The 23,277-nt window shown below is 38.8% G+C and overlaps 1 protein-coding gene across 22 annotated transcripts in view; it reads left to right on the top strand.

Annotated features, from left to right (window-relative positions):
* The window catches only part of SOX6 (SRY-box transcription factor 6), a 381,588-nt gene that overhangs the window by 268,745 nt on the left and 89,566 nt on the right, over positions 1-23,277 (top strand). For 19 of the 22 annotated variants that reach the window (XM_084521857.1, XM_084521855.1, XM_084521862.1 and 16 more), the window contains 2 exons: positions 10,952-11,075; positions 19,369-19,448. In XM_084521857.1, the coding sequence (XP_084377983.1) occupies positions 10,952-11,075; positions 19,369-19,448 (204 nt within the window). The remainder of the gene's footprint in view (positions 1-10,951; positions 11,076-19,368; positions 19,449-23,277) is intronic. The other 3 variants (XM_084521866.1, XM_084521865.1, XM_084521863.1) reach the window with 1 other exon arrangement.

The following is a 23,277-nucleotide window of genomic DNA, read 5'->3' as shown; positions in this document are numbered from 1 at the left end:
CGTATGCCCATATATCTTGGGCATATATCTTACATAATGATGTTGGCCCCAGACATCTTTCTGGGTTTGTTTATGTCTGTTATGGATTCCCCTCATTATCCATGCTGTTTGAGGGATTCCCTATGGATTCAGCCAGTTTATTGCATACTTTTTTAATTTTATGCCAAACTGAATGTTCTGAGTGGCAGCTCGTATGGTAGCTCTGTACAGCTTCCTCTCAAATCCAGAGATGAATGTTGTGATTAAGGTTAAATAAAATAATAAGGAAACCAGTGTGCTGCAAAAGGGGATGTAGGAGAATGCCCCAGGAGAGGCGAGAGGGCTACAGAAGTAACGCGAATGACAAAAACATTCAGATGTTGACTACTTTTCTGATTTCTATTCCGTTTAATTATAATTAACAATTAGAGCAACAATTCTGTGATTTACAAGATCTTCCTTAGTGAACATCTATAGCAGTAACACTGGGAAAACTCATTTATTAAATTTCATCAGAGCAAAGGGATGGTTTAATATGCCAGTCGCTAAGCACATCTGTGCGTGCGCGCGACTCCCAGTAAAATTAATTGGAGTTGCATATGCAGATCACTGGAGAACAGAGCCTTAAATACAGCAAGCAGGGGCTGGCGTGGGCCACGCTCTGCTCTCGGGAGTGGGTCCTGCTCCACCGAGGTAGGGGGAGTTTTTGAGGCTCTCCTTGAGAGACCGATGTTGCCCTTATTGTATTCAGCGGCTAGTACACATTTTGCTCTTGTCGGGGAGTTTACTGGGAGTAATGTATGGCCTGGAGAAACTAGAGCTAAGAGACAGGTTTTTTTTATAAAGCCTTTGCATTATGAAAAAGGTTGTTTTCAATCCGAAAACGAGGATTTATAAACACTTAATTCATCAGTTCCCCATGCCTTTCATTTGAAATAAACAGCCGGCAATATTATTTTAAAATAAGGCAGAAGGTGTAACGAAAATGAAGTAATGTTTTGAGAAATATGTGATTGATGATTAAAAAACAGAGAGAGAAGGGGGGTGGGGGGGTCAGTCCAGCATTCATTAGTCAGGCAAAACTTCTATTTGAGCGTGCATTAAGTCAGGAGGACCAGACAGCGTGTCTGGAAAATTATTCTTTCCTTGAGAGTAGTCTCAGAAATATTCCCTTGTTTCTTAAACTGAAGGCATCCTTTGACTGACTTAGTTATTTTTTTATCTATTGATGCTAGAGAAAACAAAAGAAACTTTAAAACCTGGAAACATAAACATCATTGAACCACCCACTTAAAAAAAAAAAAAGGGGGGGGGGGAAGGGAAAAGGGAAAAAAAAAAAAATAAAAGAAATCACAGTGGATGTTTTCCAGGAGAGAACATGCTATGCTGTGTGAAGGGGGCTAGTGTAACAAGAAGTCATCTATTCTTGATTTCTTTAGACAGCTAGAGCTTTGTGCCTTGTCTAGTTTCTACATTTTAAGAGCTTGTTCTGTGTAGCAGAAATAATACAATAAATGGGTTTAACCACATTTGTCTCAGCTAGACAGTCTGCTTTGTCAAAGATTGCTGGTACAACATAAACAAATTATGTGTTTGTAGTGCTTTTCAATGAAAGCCTATCTAACAGAGCGGAGATTGTGTTTCGGCAGCTGTAGATTTAATCTCCTACCTGTCAGTTAAAACAGGCATTTCCTGAGCAGATAAGGCCTGGCTGTGGAGGGGGGACAGCCACAGCTGGACAAAGGGCCATTGTTGCCGCCCGATAATGCTATGTAGATTTGCCCGTGGTGCGTTTCATCACACGAACTCAGTTGTGGAGGAGCCGGCTCTTCACCGCGGGTTCAGCAGGCAGAAAGTGAACTGCAGCCCAGCCTCGTGCTCCTGCTTCCCACCGACCGCCGTCAGCAGCTGAGGAAAACAGCCCCGACCAAGAGAGCAGAGTCACCGTAGCGGGAACTTGATCGGAGGATTCGTGGCAGCGATCAGTTTGCGAGCCAAAAGCTGGCTTTAAATAACGTTGGAGTTCTGACAAATCGGGGAAAGCCAGAGAATTGGGAGACTGGCATTGCTCCTTGAATATCAGGGTAGTCTGCAGACAGGCAGCACAGCAGTGCGGATTTAGCTTTGAGGGGAAGCTGTTGCTGGAATTTTAACACCCAAACTTGGATAGGAAATGCCTAATGCCCCCTTTAAAAATTGCTTTCCTGGTTTTCTGCCTTATTTTACCTTTTTAATGATTTTGTGCTTTCAAAATGTTTTTGTGGATGAATCATAAATGCTGTAGGAACTTGAGGAGCCAATATAACTGCCTTGAGCCAGACACAGTTGGCGTAGGAAGGAAGCAGGCTGTGTGTATGTCGCTAGGGTTTGAGAAGCTCCCTCTTGCTTACTCCCAAATCTGCAATAATTACTGTACACCTAGCAGTGGCAATCACCTCAGTCACACTGTGCAAACACGCCAGTTTCTTGGAGCTGTTTCTGAGTAAAGATGGTCAGATTGTGTCAAAATCTGAGGAATCCTAGGAAGAGATGGAACAAATTAATTTTTGCATGCAATCAGTATTCTGATTTGACTTTGATCTCTAGACACAGGAGTTTTCTGCCTTAAACCAGTCCGCCACGTAATTGCCTGTGATAACCCTTTGTGTTTCTATCTAGACACTCCATAAACATCCTGTGATTTCGGGAAGTTATCTGGGTTACTATTCTGCATGAAATCTTCTTCAGAAACATACAGAAACAAGAATATTTTCACTAGATGAGAATATCTCCTTTGACGTGGCCTCTTGGATATTATCAATTCAGGGTTGAGGAGAAATAGCAACACTGGCTATTTGGAGGGAAACAATAAGGGAGAATAAATTCACAAAGGAATAAATACCTGAAGAAATCAGCCACAGGACTGGGTGGGGTGGGAAAGGCGTCTCCTCTTCGCAGCTGTGACTCACCTCCATTTTTGTATCCTGCCAGCACAAAAGCATTCAGCAAAACCCAGTGCTGCTGGCATGTACCTGCTCCAAAGCTGCCTCATTCTGAATTTTCAGCAGAGCATGTCCCTCGTTATCCATAGCTTTGCACTTTGGGTGGCTCTCTATACAATTGAGCAAGAAGGTGTAGAGGTTACAAGCAGCAGATTATAGTAGAATTGTTTTATATCCATTCTGCATTGTCACTCCTGTGGTGGAAAAAGAAATCAGGACGTTTTGAGTAAGTGTCTTCCTGTGTACACTGCAGACATGATACGGTCTTTGAGCTTGAATTAATTAATATTTGTAAAGAATTCAATAGCTGTGTTTGCTTTGCAACGTAGTCACAATACAATGTAGTTACAAACCTTGGGATGTTGGTGAGAACAGAAAACTTTAAAGGCAATGTGCTGATCAGGCTGAAATTCTTCCCAGTAATGAAGTAAATGGCAGAACACCCATTAGCATCAGTGGCTCCTGGATTTATCATAATTGAAAAAAAAAAAATCTCTTCTTTTGTTTTACCTATTTATTTATTTATTTATTTATTTCCTTTTAGCCTCTATAAGGAAAAAGCTGTTTTGATCAGAGGCATTGAAAGATGTTTCTGTTTTCCTTCCCACTTCTCCTGGAGCTATTTTTTTAAAGCAAAAGACAGTCCTTCCTTTAGCAGTCATCAGTGTTGATTTGATGATTTGTTGCGCTGTACATTGCAAGCCCTACGTAGGGAATTAGTTTCATGTTAATAATTAGTGATGGCTACTACTCAAAAAAAGAACTCTCTTGAAAGGTTGTGGGGGAAAACTGCTTGAAAGCACCAATATGAAATGCAAATTTTAAAGCATCCCTTGCTCTAATTTTTTCCGTCAACAGAAAATTTCAATGTACTCCAAAAATCTTGCATGTTTTGATATCACCATAAAAACACAAGCTAATAGGGAATTTCTGACATAATTTATGTTTAGATTTGAGCTCAGGTAATGGAGCTTCTATATATAAAATATCAACAAGTATCATTAGGCTGCAATATTTTTCATATTTTGGCAAGAATAAGATGAGGTGCAAATAATAAACATACATCTTCACTAGTCTTTGGAAATATCTGAAATAATTGACTTGCTCAGTCTTCTGTGATGGCTTGGTGACCACTAACCGTGACAATTTGCATAATAGTCAACTCTTCACTTCTGTAGAGATAACTGCTTGTATCTGATTAAAATTAGGACTATTTTAGTTCTCTTGACTTTTCCAGAAGTTGCAGAAATAGAGATTTGCTGTTATGCTTTAACCAAACAAATGCACACATGGGGATAACAATATGCTGAGTTTATGCAGATTTTACAACACAAATCTGAATAAAATACCCACTAATAGACCCTTAAGGAGTAATAAACACACATGAATTTTCCTTAGTTGCACTTTAAAGTGATTTTAACATACTACTAGACCTTAACAATAATATTTAATTGACAAGATTATGCATTTGTATGGATTGAAAAGGTGGTAGATCTCTAATTCCAAATGAACTATAAATTCACTTTTGCATAACATGTTTTATTTATTTCTGTACAGCAGAGATGTTCTCCATCCCTCCTAGTGAGAGTTTCTTAAAATACAGACAATTTAAATAGATTTAATTACCATTTATCATACTCTTAACTTCATGAGATCATCTTTAGTTGAATTCTCTATTTCCAGGTAGTCAAGGAGCTAGATAAAAACAGGGAAATATAATGAGAAGCTAATAGAAATGTAACAAGATCTAGTGTTTTAAACTGTTTTGTTTTCTGTGTGGTTGCTAGTATTTTTCTGTTGCTTTCTTCTTTATTTCCTAAGTAGGTGGAATTTATGTTTAGTTCATTTAAAGTTTCAAAGTAGTGAGGAAGAAGTAATAAAAACTAAGGATGCTATATTTCGCTCTACGATCATGGCTGCAATTTTCACATTAATGTTGTGGCCACTGCAGTGGACTTAAATCTCCAAATCGTGCTGAACCATTGGACAAATGGAAAAAGGATAGGGAGGAAGAAAGGACATGGCAGTTAGAATCCATTTACAAATTCTGCAGTGGGCTACATATTTTTCATACTGTTTCCCATATGAAATGTTCTCACTTTGCAAGTCTATGGTATCTTTTTTACAGTTTATTTGCCAGCACTCCCCCTGGGATCTCATTGGCAGACATTTTCTTTGTGGCTCATGTACTTTCACTGAGAGGAAATATTTTTCAATTAGACTGTAGATAATTAGATGGCAGATAAATTAGAACGTAATATACCTCCCTGTATAGATACAGCTCTAGTGATTCAATATTGCTAGCAGGAGCAGAAAGTAGCCAGTGTAAAATGACAGAGCTCCAGTGTGGGAGCTCTGTCAGTGCCATTTTCGGTGTGTTAGCTGTGATGCAGTGCCTGCATGGTCACTTTTGGTCTGCTGGAGCCTGTCTTCCTTAGATGCTCACTCCTTCTTTTGCAGCCACAGACGATTCCCTGGGATGACTTGTGCTAGACAGGATTTCTCACTTGAGCGTTTGGAACCACTCTCACATATTATTTTAACATTAGAGAATGTTAGGCATTGATGGTGCATTAATTCAAAGCCTTGATAGTTCATCAGTTACATTTCTGAGGTCAGAACAAAAGACCCAGCCACCACAGGCACACAAAGTAGCCAAAGCCTTTACAACTGGTCAGTTAACCCAGCCTGACAGTCACTTGGCTTCGCCAGAATGGCACAAATGAAACAACCAGACCATTCAATTTTAACCAGAGACCTTTTCATTTGTTCAGTACAATTCTTCTGCAGTCTGCTAAATAGACCATTTTCAGGGATCAAAAAAAGGCTCAGTCATAGCATGATTTCATTAGAATATTGTCAGAGATGGAGAGGAGATTTGGGCATAAACCTGCAAAAGATCTTCGTGCATTACTGCTTTTTAGCATTAAGTGGTCCCACGGACTATCATGGACATACGTGAGTTCTGCCAGGAAATGCCCCTACTTCTTTGTGCAACACGGTGCTTGCTTTCTTGCTCTGTTGCCAAAATGATCTAATTAAAATAATATCAATTAAATATATATTTTTTATTTTTTTTTTCTCGGACAAAGAACAAGTAAAAAGCACTTGTTTTAAATAAAATGCCAATGGTGGCATACAAACAATAGTGTCATATATCATATTCAGACTACTTAAAACGCAGAAGAGGTAAATACATACACTATGCAAAATATTTAAAAACTTGTATTAGTATTGTGGGCACAAACACTGCTTTCAGTACCAGTAAGATTTTTAAAATAAATAAACCTACAATGTAACATATTGACTTATCAGATATAACCGTTATTTTCCATCTTATAAACACATATTTTGAGCATTCTGGAAATACACATTTTTACTTAATACGCTGCTGCCTGGCAAACTCTTCTGTTACACTGAAGTATTTAAAGGAGGGAGCAGAACATTTCAAACGCCTTTTTACTAATGGAAATTAAAAGCTTGATGATTCCACAGACAGGATAAAGTTGTAGTCTGGCTGTACCAATTAGTCAAGAAGTTCAAAAATCTTACATAGAAATTTAAGTTTAAACTATGAAAAATTTGAACCCGCCTGTGAATGCATTAGGTTCTCACAGAGTCTACAACATCACAGTATTTACTTAGTTCGGGAACAAAAGGTACTAAACATTTTAGACTAAATTAAAAAAAAAAAAAAAAGGCACCTCAGTTCAGAGATTTCAAAGAGTGGTTTCTCAGCTGCCCCGTGGTGGTGTAGTCCTTTGGATTCAGTAGAGATCTCAGGGTGCTATAAGTTGAGAATTAGGGTCCAGACCTTTTGTTGGCGACAGAAGTCAGGGACAATGGTTTTAAATAGCGGTATCGGATTATTCTAGGCAATTAGGGTGTATTTGGCCTATCACACTTCAATAGAAAAATCTTTTAGCAATGGATAAAATATTATAAAATCTGTGCTTTCTCTTAGTGCCACCTACTTCTCCCCTTTACTGAAGCAAAAACCATGCAAGAGAGGCAACTTGTCAAGCGCAATCCTGAAAGGCTAGCGAAGAATTCAGCCACCCCTACAGGGTGGGATTTCGTTCTGCTCCTGAGGCCTGGGATCATCACAGCTACACAGAAATGCGTGAGCTGCCTTTTTGCTTGCGCTGTCGCCATCCTTTTCTCTGAGTGCCTTTGCTTCACTAGCAAACAACTAGTGTTAGTTGTTTTGGAGGCAGTTTTTCTTTTTTAAAGACAGAACCCTTCCCGTTTCTTAGTCACACCAGACGAGCCGTGCTCCCTGTCCAGAAGAGGCAGATCATTTTCATTCAGGGCATTACAGAGGCATGCCATATCACACTGGCTTCCATTTTGCATGCACAGCACTAAACGTTGGTGACTTTCTAACAAGGAGGATTGTCCAGCTGGCTTTGGAGATTAGCATTCACAACACTGCAAATTTGCCCAGTTTATCAAATGGGCCACTAGCTTGTATTATTTCAGGGAGAATCAAATTGGAAGTTGCTTCTTGAACTAATCAGGGCTGATTTGCTCTAAAGTTGCTTCCTGACTTAGATCTCAGGCAAGGAAGTGCTGTAATCAGTTCCCAAGGGCTGTCAGAGTTGTGATGGGATATTAAAGGAATGGTGCGCTACCTTTTAAGAGTTCCCTAATCTTCGTGGCTTCTCATGTTTAGCACAGTTAAACCTGAGCTTGTTGCATATAAAGAGAAGTTAATCTTACGAAGTATCTTTGTATAAGAGTTTTTATTTGTGGCTGCAGAACTGAATTTTGGAAGGAATTCCAAAATTCAGTATTCCTTTGAGGTTTGTTACAGTTCAGTTAAAGATATAGATGGGCAGAATTGTTCAAAACCAAACATTTATTACCCATCACCAAAAAAAAAATATATATAAATAATCTTCATGAAAGAGAAAATGAGTCCCCCTGAGTGTCACTGTTTGCATATTAGCCCATAGTACAGGCTCTGCCAAGTTACTCTCTGACTGACTGCTGCAGATGCTCTTTCTCAAGTATTCTGAGTGAGATCTTTAGTGCAAGTCTTCAGGGACAAACAATAGCACCTGTTCCTCACAAGATAGCAGCCCAGTTAGTCCATTCATGTATCTTTAATGAAGCTCTGGGGCAGATGGCAAAAAATGGCATCATCAACAACTTAGCACAGAGGAGACAAAAGGGGAAAGCGCCGATCCAACAATACACTATTTTTATGAATGTGAGGAGACAGAGTCGAAGTGTTTCTCGGGCATCTGCTACCGTCTTGGTTTTCAGAAAGACCTGAGGAACAACTGAACAACTCAGCAATTAAAATTTCTGGGCATGTAGCCGATTTTATGAAGTCCGCCAATCAATCCCTCTTCCCAGCTTCTCCCCCTCTCAGTAAAATCAAAATAGAAGAAGAAGAAAATAATAATAAAGAACAGGGAAAAAAATGTAAAAAAAAAAAAAAAAAAAAAAAAAGGTGTCTATCATTGGTATTCATTCTTTATCTTTAACAATACACTTATCAGTGATGCTTATACATTCGCTTGCCTTTTAATGCTTGCTTGTGCTTCTCAGTTGACCTGTGCTGAAAATTGACATCTACGTATAAAATAATTTAGGCTGAAACCAGCATTGACCCAGGAATAGTATTTCATATGTGCCAGTGGGAAGACCAGTGGGAGGGAAGGGCTGCCGTTCAGTGTGGGCTTGTTTCAGTCTGTATAGCTCTGCGAAGTGTAAGCTGAAACTTGCACCCTAAGTATAAGCTGCATTTAGTCAGAGGTACGGTGATATATATAGGTTGGGGGCCTTATCCTGCATTCAGAGCAGTACTTGGAGGAAGGATAGCAGGCAGGCAGAACAGGCAGTGGGAATTCTCCACACCTACAGAATTCATTTGAGTGTCTTAGTAGGATATGGCTTTTGGATCTGGCGGAGGGGATCCAACTCCACAGGATTGCCTGGGGAAGAGGCCGATGAGATGACCGTTGTAGGGTTTGGCCCTAACTGCATGTTTCAGATGACTTTTATGATACTGCGGTGCCAAGTGTTGCTGTGGGTATGTTTGCGCCATCGCTCTAACCACAGTACGTGGTCTGATCTCTCCTATGCCTCGGTGTCTCGTAGCCAACCCCGGGAAACGCCGGCTGCCTGTGGTGACTGAAACCTTGGGCCCATTTGATTAGACTGCAGTTGGAAACTACTGGAAATGATTGTCAATTGTATTGTTTTGAATTCCTACAGTATCTTGTAGTTGTTTCTTTCAGACAAAGCCTATGTTTTCATTTGCTATCCTTCTGTAGAGCCAGGGTAAAGTAATACTGTGCAGCAAAACTAGCACCATTTTATCAGAGGTAAATGCCTGTGCTGGGCACATGGGGATCAACTCCAATCTAACCAAGTTTAACTCATAACCTAAAATGCATAGCCAGGCTTACCTCAGCTAAAATGAAAGAAATAGCTGCTCAAAGCGAGTTTCTTTCACGCCCCAGTGCCATAGCAGTAATTGCACAAAGACCTTTTTATTATAAGTTGATTTTCCTGAGAAATGGATTCAAAAAAATACTGTAAAGTGTTTATTTTTTGCTTGACCTTTATTAACCTACATCTTAGGGCTTTCCCAAGAGAAGAGTTGTTGGTAAATTAGCCCTCATAGACACACACAGTAGCATTTCTGCACTGCATCAATGGTTGTGAAAGTAATGGGGATGTGACAAGAAAATTTGGCACTATTTAAACAATGTCATAGGTCACCATATGGGATTTGACCAAAAAAAGTTTTTTAGGAATTAAAAAGAAAAAAAAAATTGCTTGAAGTGTACTTTAACTTTTTAATAGTATTTAATGCCACCGATTTATGGTAGGATGAGGGCAAACTTTTTTTTTTTTTTCTGTCCCAAAACCAATTTCTTCCTAAGTTTACTAGCTTTGATATATAAACCATTATATGTTTACTTAACTACTAATCAGACAAATCATAGTCAAATGCTTGCATACTTGTGGGGTTCAGGAATGAAGGATAAGAACTCTTTGTGACCCTAGCCACTGTCTCTGAAACACGTGTAGCATAAATTAAGGTACTAGGAAATTAGAACGTGGATTTAACAGACATATTTCCCATTTTCTATATGTCGAATGCAAATCCTAATACCAAGTGAAGTATTTTCTGCTTTTGCATGTTTGTGCTCTTTGATACATTTATCAAGGTCAAATTAAATTTGATATAGTAGGATTTATTCTGCAATGCTCTCTGAATACAGCTCCATAATTACCAGGCTGCATGATAGTGCATAAAGCTATAAAAGTGCTTAGACAGATGAGCAATTTATAGGTTATAGCGAGGTGTGTATGGCAAAGGATGTTAGTTTAATTGGGAGCCAAGATGTTGGAGCCTTAAATCTTAAGAGCTGGGGTGTTGTCTAGGAGACTTTTTAACACTGCGGTGAGATTTTGAAATACCATACCTGAGTTGTTGGTAATACATATGAACAATACGATGTTGTAAGATCTCAGAATTAAAATTACCCTAAGGATACTAAAATTTGAACATCAAACTAGTTACTGCAGTGTTAGGTTACGTCTAAAATGCTTGTCACTCTGCTGTCTGTGACCAGAAATGAGAAAACTTGTGAAAATTTAATAGAAATGCATGGAAATAGATTTAATTGAAATGCATCTTCTTTTTTTATAAAAAATAAAAATAAAAATGTGGTATATTTGAAAGGTTTTGTACCTTTTTACCTTGTGCCAGGACTGGGAATGTTAATTAAAAAAAAAAAAAGGCAAGAAGTAGGAAAATGTGCAGTTCACTGAGGCTGCTACACCTTTGACACTGAGGGAAAACAATGTTAGTGAGGGCTTTGATGTGATAATGTGAAATTGGCAGGGATTACATTAAGGAGAAGGTTCCGTGGGACTTTGTGAACACAAGAACACTATCAGTATTGGAGAAATACCTGTCAAGACAAATTTGTGCTATTTCTGATCAGAGGCTCTCTTCTGTTTAGCAGGTTCAGGGTCACATGCCTCCGCTCATGATCCCAATTTTTCCACACGACCAGCGGACACTGGCAGCGGCTGCTGCAGCCCAGCAAGGATTCCTCTTTCCCCCTGGAATAACTTACAAGCCAGGTAAGCTGACAGGGATGTGAAGCTATTTAAACATTTAAAGATATTAACTGCAGCTTCTTATGTGATCTGTCTCATGTAGATGATGCTACGCAGCTGGCGTAGCTGGTTGGAAATAGTGTGAAGTCTTGCAACTGCTTAGAAGCACTTCTGGTTTGATGGAGTTGGATGGAATATTGGTTATCGAAACATTGTCACATTTTTTTACTTTTATTTCCCACAAAATCATTTCCTTCAAATATTGGCCTGCTCATCTACTAATTTGCATCTGGTCTGCCCTGTGCCATTATACAAAAGCTATGTATCTGTAATTAATTATGTTATCTTCAGTATACTTGTCTTGTGCCACAATTCTTACTCTTAATTAGTGATAAAAGTCGGAGCAAGTATAATTTAATTATCAGGCTTCAAATGGGCAACTTTTTGTTTGATTTCAATCTGAATAATAAAAGGTTTCAGTAGTTCAATCCCAGTCATCATTCAGGCTTGTAACAGGTCACATAACCTTGCAGTGAAATATGTTTTGAGATGATTTAGCAAATGTTATGATTTCTTTCTTTTTTCCTCAGAGTTTACAGGACTCCTGGGGAATTCAATTAGGGATATAATGGTTTGAAGCTACTTTCAGAGTCTCCTTGTAAACAGGGCTTTAAATGTTTAAAGACACGTTGCCAAAGGAATTCAATGTAGGAAGATAGTTAAGTAAATAAAAGTCAACCTTATTTTCATTTGTACATTCTTTGTAAGTGACCTCAATCCAGAAGCAGCCACCTTATTTTGCTCATTAATAGTATTCCCTGTCAAGCTGCCTTTAGCATATTAACCTGATAACTAATAACTACAAAACATAAATACCAGTTTCTCTTTTTTTTTTTTTTGACATTAAATATGAAATGTACAAAGTAAAGCATTGATCCTGCTCCCCCTGATGTTGGTGGTGTTTGTGCAGTTGACTGCAGCAGGAGCAGGGTCATATCCAAAGTAAAGCTTCATAATAGATGATATAAACAGTGAACTAATTAAAAGGCAGGTTGAACATAAAATCTCTTCTAGCAAGTTTACTTAATGTTGGATGAAGTGAGGCCAAGCAGGATTTCAGCAAGCCTTTCTGTTTGTCCAACTCCCTTCTGCGTCTTTAGTCTTGAGACATTCCTCTTCGAACACCAAGTATTTTTAAAACAGAGAATCTTTTAATTATCTTATTTTCAGTTTTAGAACCCCCAAATTCTTTTTCAATTTGCCAAACGGGCACTGTATGCAGGAACCAGATAATGGAGCTCTGAAGGGCAGCTGGCTCTAGGAGGCACAGGCTGATGGTTATTCACACGTATCACCACCTCACTACTGTTGGGGACCAAAGTGAAGAATATTTTCTCTCCAAAGACACGATAAGAATTGCCACCTGTGGAAATTGTCTTCGACGCCCTTGTTAATACCTTTCGTCTGGGAGATGAGAAAAAGCCTGTGCTTTAGTTTCCTTGCTTCTCCCATTTCAGTTGGAGATGCTTTCTGAATAGGGACTATTAAGCTGTTGGTTGTGCATCTCCATGGAAGGTGATATGTGAAATCACATCATGTTGCTTTTGGCTCTGTAGGTTACTTAGTATGATAATGACTCAGGAGGAAGAATACTAGCATGAGTTTTTGCACAAGAACAGATTTCTGCAGTTATCACAAGGTGTTCCTTGCAAGACCTATCCTAACACTTTATCAAACTTATTTTGCTTTAACTGTGATCCTGTCGACCTCATAGCAGAAGGTGATAAAGCTTTAGGCCAACTTTTTACTTGCTGGATTGAAGAAAAAGCAATATGTAACAAATTTTAAAAGATTGAAATAGAGGCAGAAGTCAAGACCTAGCATCTCAGAACAGACCTAACAGGAACACAGCTAATAAACTTGCTAGTGTGTTAGTGGTTTTATCCAGCTGATGCTAGTAAAGGCCAGAAGTCTCAATGATCTGACTATACTTAGTGGCTGGCAAGAAATGAGAATATTTACTATATTTATTAAATTGTACAGCATGTGTGGCAGAGGTAGCTAGGCAGGTTGGTAGCTTCTGGTGGAGGAAGATCATGATTTAAAAAAAACATAACTACAGTTGCTATTGATTAATTCCTATTTTTGGCACTCTCAGCACAGTAGTTAAGGAATTAATGAAACTGGAGATTAAGTTACACTCTTTCATAGAGAGGGTTCTTCAAAGTCATTTCTGAGGAATATTTATGAACTTGACTGCTACTACCTGTACTCCTCTACCTTTGTGAGAAATGAAAGTTTCACCTCTAGAACTGTCAGTTTGGAACTCACTCATACGTCTGAGGAAAGATGGGAGATGCATTAACCCTTCTGAGACTTAGAGGATTTTTGTTTGCCTGCTTGGTTTCTATTTCATTTTACTCTAGTTTGATGTAGGCAAGACTGAGTTTTGACAGTACCAGTTTTCCTTGACATTCAGAAAATACAGTGAGAGGGATTTCACTAATAGGAGCTGTGGGAACTGGGGTCTTTTGAAACTCTGTGCCACTTAGGAAACGTCAAATGATTGCGTGCATGGAGCCATTTACTCACTTAGCCTGCAAAATGGGCTAAATAGAAGCCATTTCTGATTTGGAAGCAGCATGTTGGTGTTAGTGTGCCAGGGCAGCCAGGATAAGGAGTCTTGGTGCATGGGTGGGGTTGTGATTATCGCAATCACTGAGGGCATAACTGTGGATATATGCTCATGGGCCAAGTGGGAACCACGTGCATGGCTGCTTAGTTCAATGTCAAGAAGGCAGCTTGAGTACCGTTGCAAATCTGCATTTAAACTCTTCCTTGAAGTAAGAAAATGCTATTCCTGTAACTAACAATGGTGGGTTATGCCCTCAACAGAAAGATCTCTAGAAGAGAAAGAGAATTTAGCAGGCTCTGAGGCCCTTCCAGAACATACCTTAGTGGATCCTGAACTCCTGGGCTCTAAAATGTCTTTATGAATAGAAAACTCATGGAATTGCTGTTATGACTTGCTATGATTGCTGATATGATAGCTATAATTTGTATCTGACAGAACAGTTTCCTACTGCCTAGCAGGATCTATAACATCAGGTGGCAGTAGCCTTCTTCCTCCATGTTTTGGAACTCTAGGAAGTAAAAGAGGGCAAAGTTAGCAAGAGCTGATGACAAGTAATAATTACATTAGAAAAAAAAAATCCCCAAAGTCCCATGCTTCCTTATGTATCTCAAAGTCATGTAATATAATTTTCCGGCATGGTAAGTACTAATTGAGAAATCAGAGCTGCATAGACCACCTAATTAATTTTTTATACATATTTCAGTATTTATACTGTATACTGGATTAATTAAAACTTTAGGATGCTCTGCATCTCAAATGACTGTTGTGACTATTGACCTGCAGGCGCTTGACGAGCTTCGTAGAGTACCTGGTTGTGTGGATTGCCCCTTATTCCAGTGGGAAGCCGAGAGTGGCAGCTGTTAGGAAGCTAATACTTGCCCCAGGATGCCACACAGATAATGTGATTATTTTGAATTCCAAGTACAGCAAAGCAGCTACTCTGGCTTTATGACTGTGACCACTATATTTACTACTTGGAACTGGTGGGTAACATAGGCATTGTTATACCTTTTCTCGCAGTGCAAATTTCCCTTCACTTAACTAAGTACATGAATCCAGGAGAAGTCAGTGGGCTTGGAGTATCCTTGAATATGATGAGTGTTTCCCCATTAGTGCCCTGGGTCAAGTGGCAGTGAGTGGGATGAGGAGGAAAACAGCTCCTGCCTCCATCTTGCAGTGCCTCAAGTATTACTTCCTTCCAGGTTTATGGCTAAGAGGCAACAAAGAAGCAGGATGATGACAGAGTAAAGGTACGGGGTAATGCTAGACAGCAGACAGACCATTCTTTGAGCTACAGAGTGAGGGTGTACTCCGAGCGCAGAGCAAGAGGGCCACTCTTTGTGCTGGCTGTATGTTAGCAGTTCATGCAACCTGGAAACCAATGACCCCTTTTGCTTGATAGTCTTCTGAAAATGTTTTGTGTTCTGTCAGGTCTTTACCAGATGTGGAAAATACCTACGAAATATATTAATGAAAAGACACTTTGAGGCATGGAGATTGTAAACCTCTAAGTGTTGTTTTTTTTAAAAAGAAATTTTAGAGTGATCTGCCACAATGTATTTTCAAAGCATGTCTTCATATTTCATATCAAAAGTGTATAAAGACCATGATTAGAATGGTTGAGAAGAAAACCCTATATGCCCACCTAGGTCATTCTGTTTCATACACTAAAATAATTTGCTATAATGGCAATACAATAAAATGTGAAAATTCAGAGTATTTTCCTGGTCAGTGGCAAAAATAGTAAGAAATAAAGGTAAATTTTTGTCATGATTCTGTTCTTGCTGTGGAGCAGATCAACAGTAACTCCTCCAAAGTGTCTGAAGACAAAATTAGATAAAGCACGACAAAAGAAACTGTTAGACTTACTGTCATCTGGCTTGACCTCAGAGCATTCCGATGCTGTGAGATATTTGTCATAAAACTAATTAAACTCATTGATTACAATAGCTAATCTGCATAGCTAGCATCTTCATAGGTCTGCTGGGTTTCACTGATACCCATTGTTGCAGTTTCCATTTGGAATGGGCCTTTCAGAAGTTTTTCCTAAAGCTGGAAGGTGGCTTAAATTTTAAATAGCACAGTACTCTATTTTCAATAAGCTGCTGTTCTTCTTGGCAGGTGAGAACAGAAAATGTACATCAAATCAGCTGTGTACTGAGTTGGCTGCGTATCTTTGCATGGCAGAGGTGCTGCATGAGTTTCATTTCTAATGGAAATTCCCCAGCGCTTAGTCTGTCACGTGTTCCCTGTGGGGTTCTACTGGTTGGAACAAGGAATCTGTAACCTCAGGATCTGTTTTTGCAAACCATATGTGCCTCACTCCTAACTATTGAGAGCTGGAAGTGGTAGTAGGCAGCTGAATATTTTCAACCAGGATTCGCACAAACGTTCTCTCCCTGCAGGCAGACAATTGTTAGGGCAACTGATTTCACTGAGATGTGAGGATGGCAATAAGGCTGTGGCAAACCCTGCTCAGATCCTCCCTGTTCAGGAAGACCTGAAGATGCCTCATCAGGCAGAGGAGATGCTGCATAGTGTTGCCTTAGCCAGTTACCTGTGTTAACCTCTTCCTCACTCTTGATGGCCCTGCACACCCAAAATGCACATCGAGCATGGGCATATTGCAGGAGTGGACATGTGTATCCCTGCTGCATCCCAGCATGTTGTGAGCAGAGGTACGCTTCCCTCTGTCTGCTCATTATGCCCGGAAGGGTAGGTCCTGGAGTATGTGGTCTGTCACAGCTCTTCCGCCGCTGTTTCCTATTATTCTGTGATTATACAAGGAGAATGTGCAAGTGGCAGTTTGAGATCCATATGCGAAGAGACAGGTTTTAAGTTATAATCCCCAAATGGGCAAACCATCATCAAACCAAAAACTTTGTGAGTCAGATGAGGAGAGTCATTTTGTGTCTTATAAGTGTGTTTTTGGAAATATGGGTAGGAAACCAATGACTTTCCCTACTGTGGGTCTCACAAGAGCTGTCTCTTCTTTTGGCCAGACTTCCTTCTTTTCCTTACAGCTCACAAAGCCACGGTCTGGAAAGTAAGTCCATACATCTTATAAATAAAATCCACTAGGCTTCATCACTTCATCCAAGACAAACTGAGAAACATTTATATTATCTCTGTGTCAAATAGCATGGTACGATTGTGTGCTGCTTTATTCGCTTGGAAATGTTGCTCAACCTGACAAATGAAACAGAAGTCTGGCATGCTTTTCCATGGCTTGTAAACACCAATTTATATATAAACAGCAGCAGCCAAATGTAAATAGACAATCAACGCAGCAAGGAGATTGAAGAGATCAGTTTGCAAAACATGACAGATTTTCTTCTTTTGGCATTCTTCGCAGTCCTGGTTATCAAAGGCCAGCACACACCAGTACCTAAAGCAGACCTGTTTGAACATGTTCTGTCTTCTTTTGTATAAATTTAAAAGAATGGATCCTCACGCAAACATTCCAAATTAAGGAACAAATTTGAAAAAAGTTGCTACAATATATTGACTGATTTCTTGCCAAGACAGCTACTGAGAAGCTTCTTGATCCATTCTTATGCTGGGAAAATTAGAGGGGCAAAGTATGTACATTCTGTAATTAATAACTAAAATCAACCCATTCCCTGCATGCTCAGTTTCCTCAAGGGGGAAAAAAGAAGATACCTTTGCTCTGCTTTTAGTGCTTGGTGTCAGCAAAGTATTCCAACGCTGACAGAGTATTAATTTTTGTTCTCAGCATAAAGGCACTACTAACACACTGGGACTTAACCATAATTTAGGGTATTAAAACAAGGAAAAAAAAAAGATCAACATTGTGTGTTCATAATAAATAAATGGCGTAACTATAAAATTATACTTTCCCGTAACAAAAGAACTGTAGCCAACAGGTGAGCAAGAGAACACTACAGGGTGTGGTAGAGATACTACTGAGTTAATTGTGAAGCCAAAAACTCTGTGTGTGTGTGTGTGTGTATAAAATATCTGGCTATTTCAAACCATAGGAGCGTGACAGCTGTGAAAAAGGAGTGCCGCAGGGAATTCTTCTGGAGTTTGATTTTTTTTAAAATATGTTTGACATGGAAAATGTTTTAGTACAAATAAAGCAACTGGTATTGAACTTAAAAAGTGTATGTGGAGGGGGAGGGAGAAAGAAGAGATTGCTGTGTGGAACAGGAATGAATAATTCATGATATTTAAAGAAAGAATGCCTCCAAAATGTTCTGCAAGGCAGTTCATGCTGATAACTCGGATGGTTATTTCCCCCCCCATTTAAAGCATCATTAATTCAACATCTTTGTGATTTTTTTAAAACGTTGTAAGATATTTCTGAAAGAAACATTATTTAACTTAGATTAGGGTCTTATTTATTCAGATAATTTCGTATAAATATCAAAGAGATGAGTAGAATTGCTTAACCATAAAGAGACAGCTTTGGTACTTTAAGAAAAGATCTAGGCTTTTTGTTGCTTTTTTTTTTTTTTTTTTTTTAAGGAAAAACAAACAACCAACAAACAACATCACTGCAAACTAAAATCAACCTCATGGAAGGGGGAAAATAAGAGGAGATATTTTGAACATTACTCCATAGGACACCAGTACAATATAGTGTTAGTGAATGCATTGTAGCTGAGCTCCCTGTGCAATCAGAAGCCAATTGTTACTGGACTGTGTACAAGCTCATACTGTGCTCAATGGCCTGATGAGGTATTATGGATATGATGCAAAGAGACCTTGTGGATTAGACATGTACAATTTATTAAAAAAGTGAAACAACTGAACATTTAAACTGAGCAGAACACAATAGCACTTCAGGTGGTAAATAGGAAGAGTTCTGAGGAAGCCAGTGACTGCCAAGACTTCAGGTATCACTATTTATTTGAGGGGGTTGACAAAAACAATCTAACTCACGGAATGTCCTGACTGTATTATTTTGGATGTCAGTATTTTCTGTCATTATTACATTATGCTTTCAGCATGGAAAAGTTCACACAAAACAGACCGATTATGATAAATCTCAAAAATGTACAGAAGAGCAGCCTGTTAAAATGTAGCCTACAGATAGTATGTAACACTGACTTTAAATAAGAAGCTTGAGATGAGGTGATACTCCATTAAGTCATAGTGTAATTTATCCTTCACTGTATTAATTTTTCTATTACAGACTTCACTGTTAAACTGCTCCAGCCTTCATTCACCCTTTACATGGACTGAGTCTCAACAGCACCGTGCAATGTAGTGTTGCACTTTTGGATCAGTAGTATCTCTTGTTTTCTGAAGTATTTGGGACCACTCAATGCAGTCAGCACACGTTTTCAGTTCCCAGAGATATTTTTTTTTTCCTCTGTGAACCACTGGGGTTTCCTCGGCTTTCTTACCTGTGTGTCTATGGCCTTAAGCCCCATTTTATGCCCAAGCTTACATGCCTGATTTGAACATTGCTTTTGAAAACGAAAATCATGAGTATCACATTTATGTTTTGCCAGTTTGCCTACCAGCTATCTGTTAACAAAAAAGTTCCAAGGGAGCGTGGCAAGTCTGTGCCCAGCGAAGCCTTTTGTTTTTGCAGATGTTTAGGCTTAGAGGAGTGCTGTGGAGCACAGGCAATCCTAGGTCCATGTTTGCACTTGTCTGCTGCTATTCTCTGTTCATTGTCTGAACCTGCACGCATTGTTCTCCCGACAGGTGATAACTACCCTGTGCAGTTCATTCCATCAACAATGGCAGCTGCTGCTGCTTCTGGACTCAGCCCTTTACAGCTCCAGGTATGTGCCAGAACAAAAAAATGTGGGATCGAAGCCAACATTTTAGGGGAAAACTGCTAACCAGCTGTATGCTAAATAATAGTCTGAATGTTAAATAATTTTTGAGCACAGCCCAGGAGGATTAACACCTTATGTACTTACGGTACTGCAAATACAGCAATATGCGGCCAACCTTGCTACTCTGAGTGAAAGACATTCTTCTGTGTATTTTACTTCAGCAGAGTTAATGGCATATTTTTAATTATACGATGAGTTGATGGGAGACATGTTCAAAGATATTTTTCTACCTTATTTTGATTTAGGCTTTTCACTATAGCTGCACTGTGCTATGTTTAACCGGGGCAGTGAGTGTATCAAAACCAATGTGTGTGTGTGTTTGTTATTTTTTTTTTTTCTTTTCTCAGACAGTGTGGGGTTGACAATACAATAAATTGCAAACTCTTTTGGCTTCTGTATTTAGGTAATCTCTACCTTTCCATGCATTAAGCTGGTCAGATGCCAAGCATGGTCAGGAGCCTTGGTTTGGTCGTTTATTTATTTTTGGCATATATAGAATGAAATGTTGTGAAAGAAAGATTTATGTGCCATATTATTAGCTAGCTTTTTTTTTTTTTTTTTTTGCTGCAAGAAGTTTTTAATTTCACAAGAAAAGACACAACAATGTCATAAATAATGAAGAAACAGTCAAAAGCTTTCAGAGTTAAAATGTGTGGAAAGGAAGTGACAGTGAACATGAGAGGAAAGGCCATTAAAGATGCATGTAACTATTTGCAAGTAAACCTTTGAAACCCCTGTTAGAGCTGGGTACAGATTTGAAGTAGGAATAAATTGTGCCTGGAGTAGCAATGTACTGCCATGTTAATATCCAAGTATCTACTTTGCTTACCCTTCTGCAATTATACCATTTTCCAGAGGGACCAAAGCAAATTAAACATCCTCGTGTCTCTACTGAGTACTGATAGAAACTTCTTGCAGAGTTAACTTAGGATAAGTGAGAACGGGACCAAAACTCACTGTGTACTCAAGGTCCAGAACTGTCAGAAAAGACCCCTTCTGCTTATGCCTGACCTAGCCTAAAAGCAGAACTGGGAAAGGTAACACCCTGACACTGAAGGGAAAGATCTCCTCAAATACTTTTGGGTCATGATAATAATATATTAAGACTACCTTGGACGGACTTCAAACCAAAGGGGAGTTTTTCGAAAGGAAAAATACCAGGTACTCAATTTTTTTTTTTTTTTTTTTTTTAACCTTTGAAAATCTGTATTTATATGCTTACTGAAGCAAAAGTCACATTAGCTGTAGTTGAGAAAATACTTCAGAAATCAGCTTTTGTGAACAGAGAGACTATTTTTGCTACCTTTGAGATGCAGTGCAACAAATAGCTTACACAAGACTGTAATGCAGGAAGGGATAAAAATGCTAAACTGCAACAGAAAAAGGGTATAAAACACACACTCCATTCTTTTTTTTTTTTTTATTTTTAAAGATCTAGTTTTAGCTGGGGTCCACAGATCTATTTGCCCATCAGCTCTGATCAGAACCTACAGCAATAGTGCAATTTCATTAATTTTCAGAAATGATAGACTGAGTTGTTAAAAATGACATGCACAGTTAGAGAAAAGAAAACAACCATAGAAGAAAGTGGTGCTAATAAATCCTGAAAGATTTAAGTGCTTGAGGGCACAGAATTTCCCTTCAGATGTATTTATTATAAAAGAAAGCTTTTTTTGTTTGTTTTCCACCTTTCTTTTTATTTGAATTTCACTTCTGCGGTATTTCAAAACCTTTAATGTTTCATGGTCATAAGAGCTTAATTAATAGATTACTCGGCCTTCAGCTGGTTCCTGCTCATCTGATTGTCAAACTTTGAGTAAATGAGTAAATTTTACTCATTCCTAGTATTACCATTTTCTTTGTGTACTTTCCCTAAGTGTTCCCTAAAATATATATATACTTGGGTATGTTTGTGGGAGGGAATTTGTTGTTATATTTGATGTGTCATGAAGACTGTTAAGAGTGCAGCAATTCAGCTCATATTTTTCATCTTTGCTTCCATTCTCTGTTCTTTCTCCATCTTTCTTCCTTTCTTCCACACACCCTACCCACTTATTTATTTACTTGAATGCTGTGATCATGGCATCTAAAGATTCCCAAGTGCTAAAAAATACTGATCACAAAACTAATCTCTGTTCCTTCCAGCCCGTGGGAGAAATAGTTAATTCATTTGCAGGTTTAGGTTTGTTTCTACATGTGAGTGTGTGTGTTTGGAGAACATGGGTAGGGAAAGCTATTGCAATTAAACAAGCATTGCAGCAGCTCTAGCATCTGAACTTTACCAGGGCATTATTAAAGTTTTCGAAATTATATTCTATAATCCCCATCCAGCTGCAGTGGACATTCTCTGACAGCTTCAAGCTTGTAACCTCTCCTCTTTTTTCACTTACGTTGTTGCATACTTATGTATGCTTTGAGTAGGAGCTAGTAGCAATGTTGTGTTCCCATTCTTCTGTGTGTAAGGACAGCTTCTATGGAAACTCTGAATCCAATAGGACAGAAAACAGTTTACTCCCAGGTACCTCAGGTAACAACAGCAATTATTCCACAGAGGATGTTTCTCCAGCGGGCAATTTGTAATTAAAGGTTTGCCAATTTTATTGAAACTATTTAGCACATTGGTATCAAAATGTATTTTCTCTGGATTGTATGCCTGTGTTTCACCAATGGATAATGCATCACCTTGAGTTAAAAATCTCTACTGAAGGCATATGTAGGAATTTCTCAGGTAACTAGTTTCAGTATCATGGGCCTTGCAAAAAAAAAAAAAATAAAAAAAAATAAAAATAAAAATCATTCTCCTTCAATAACAAACCTGAATATAAACCCCACATTGTGATCCATCCGCTTGTAAATCATCCCGTGTTTCTTATTGACAGTCCAGCTTTGTCTCACTAGTTCCTCAATGATTTGGCCAAGATTTAAAGAATAAGTGTGCTAGATCCAAGCCTTGTTAGGGACTCTCTGAGTTGGAGAGAGCCTTGCTGATGAGTTTAAGAAGAGGGACCAAACCAGGCCACCCCTCTGGCTTCAAAACACTGTGAGTGAATGTGGCCACATCAACCTTCTGCTAAATAGTTTGCAGTTATATTAGCAAATGCATCAGCAGCAGGTATGCGCAGTGATGTGTGAACCAGTTCTGAAGCATGTGTATGACAAAAGCATGTTGCTTTTAATTAACCAGTTTGAGCAGAAAAATCTCTTAGTAATTTTCCCTTTGCTCCTCTTTTATATACCCACCTTGTCTACCATTTCTCTCCTTTCGTGTTTCCATGAATTTTGTTCTTAGTTGTCAAATGATTGCAGTGATATTAACTGATTCTAGATATGTGTGCAGAGTAATCTTGCTAAAAGAGTGAACATGAAATCGGTTTTTCCAACTCGTGGTGCTGGTAGCGGTAGCCTAGTTCATGGGAAGTCCCAGTGGTGGCAGAGGTGGCACCTATATGTCCTTGCTTTCAAACAAGGAAAGTTACGGTATGCTCTTTATGGTTTAAACATCTGCCTTCATTCTTAGATGCTTCTACAAAGCAGTCTATGTGCTAAATAAGGAAATGTCGCAACTCTCTCAACCACAACTGATAAACTGTTGATAGAAATGGAAGCACTACAATGATGCTAGCTGGAGTTATTCCTAAACAAAGTGAGCACTAGGAAAAAAAGCAAAGCAAAAAAGCTTTAGTTCATAACTTCTTTCCCAAACTATTTGTGCAATTTGTCCTTCAAAATTTATCGCTTATAACCCTAATGAACCTTGGCGAGTCTTAACTGT

This window comes from Aythya ferina (assembly GCF_964211825.1).
Source record: "Aythya ferina genome assembly, chromosome: 5".
Classification (NCBI taxonomy): domain Eukaryota; kingdom Metazoa; phylum Chordata; class Aves; order Anseriformes; family Anatidae; genus Aythya; species Aythya ferina.
The sequence above is the reverse complement of the archived record's forward strand: the minus strand, read 5'-3'. Positions and strand labels throughout refer to the sequence as shown.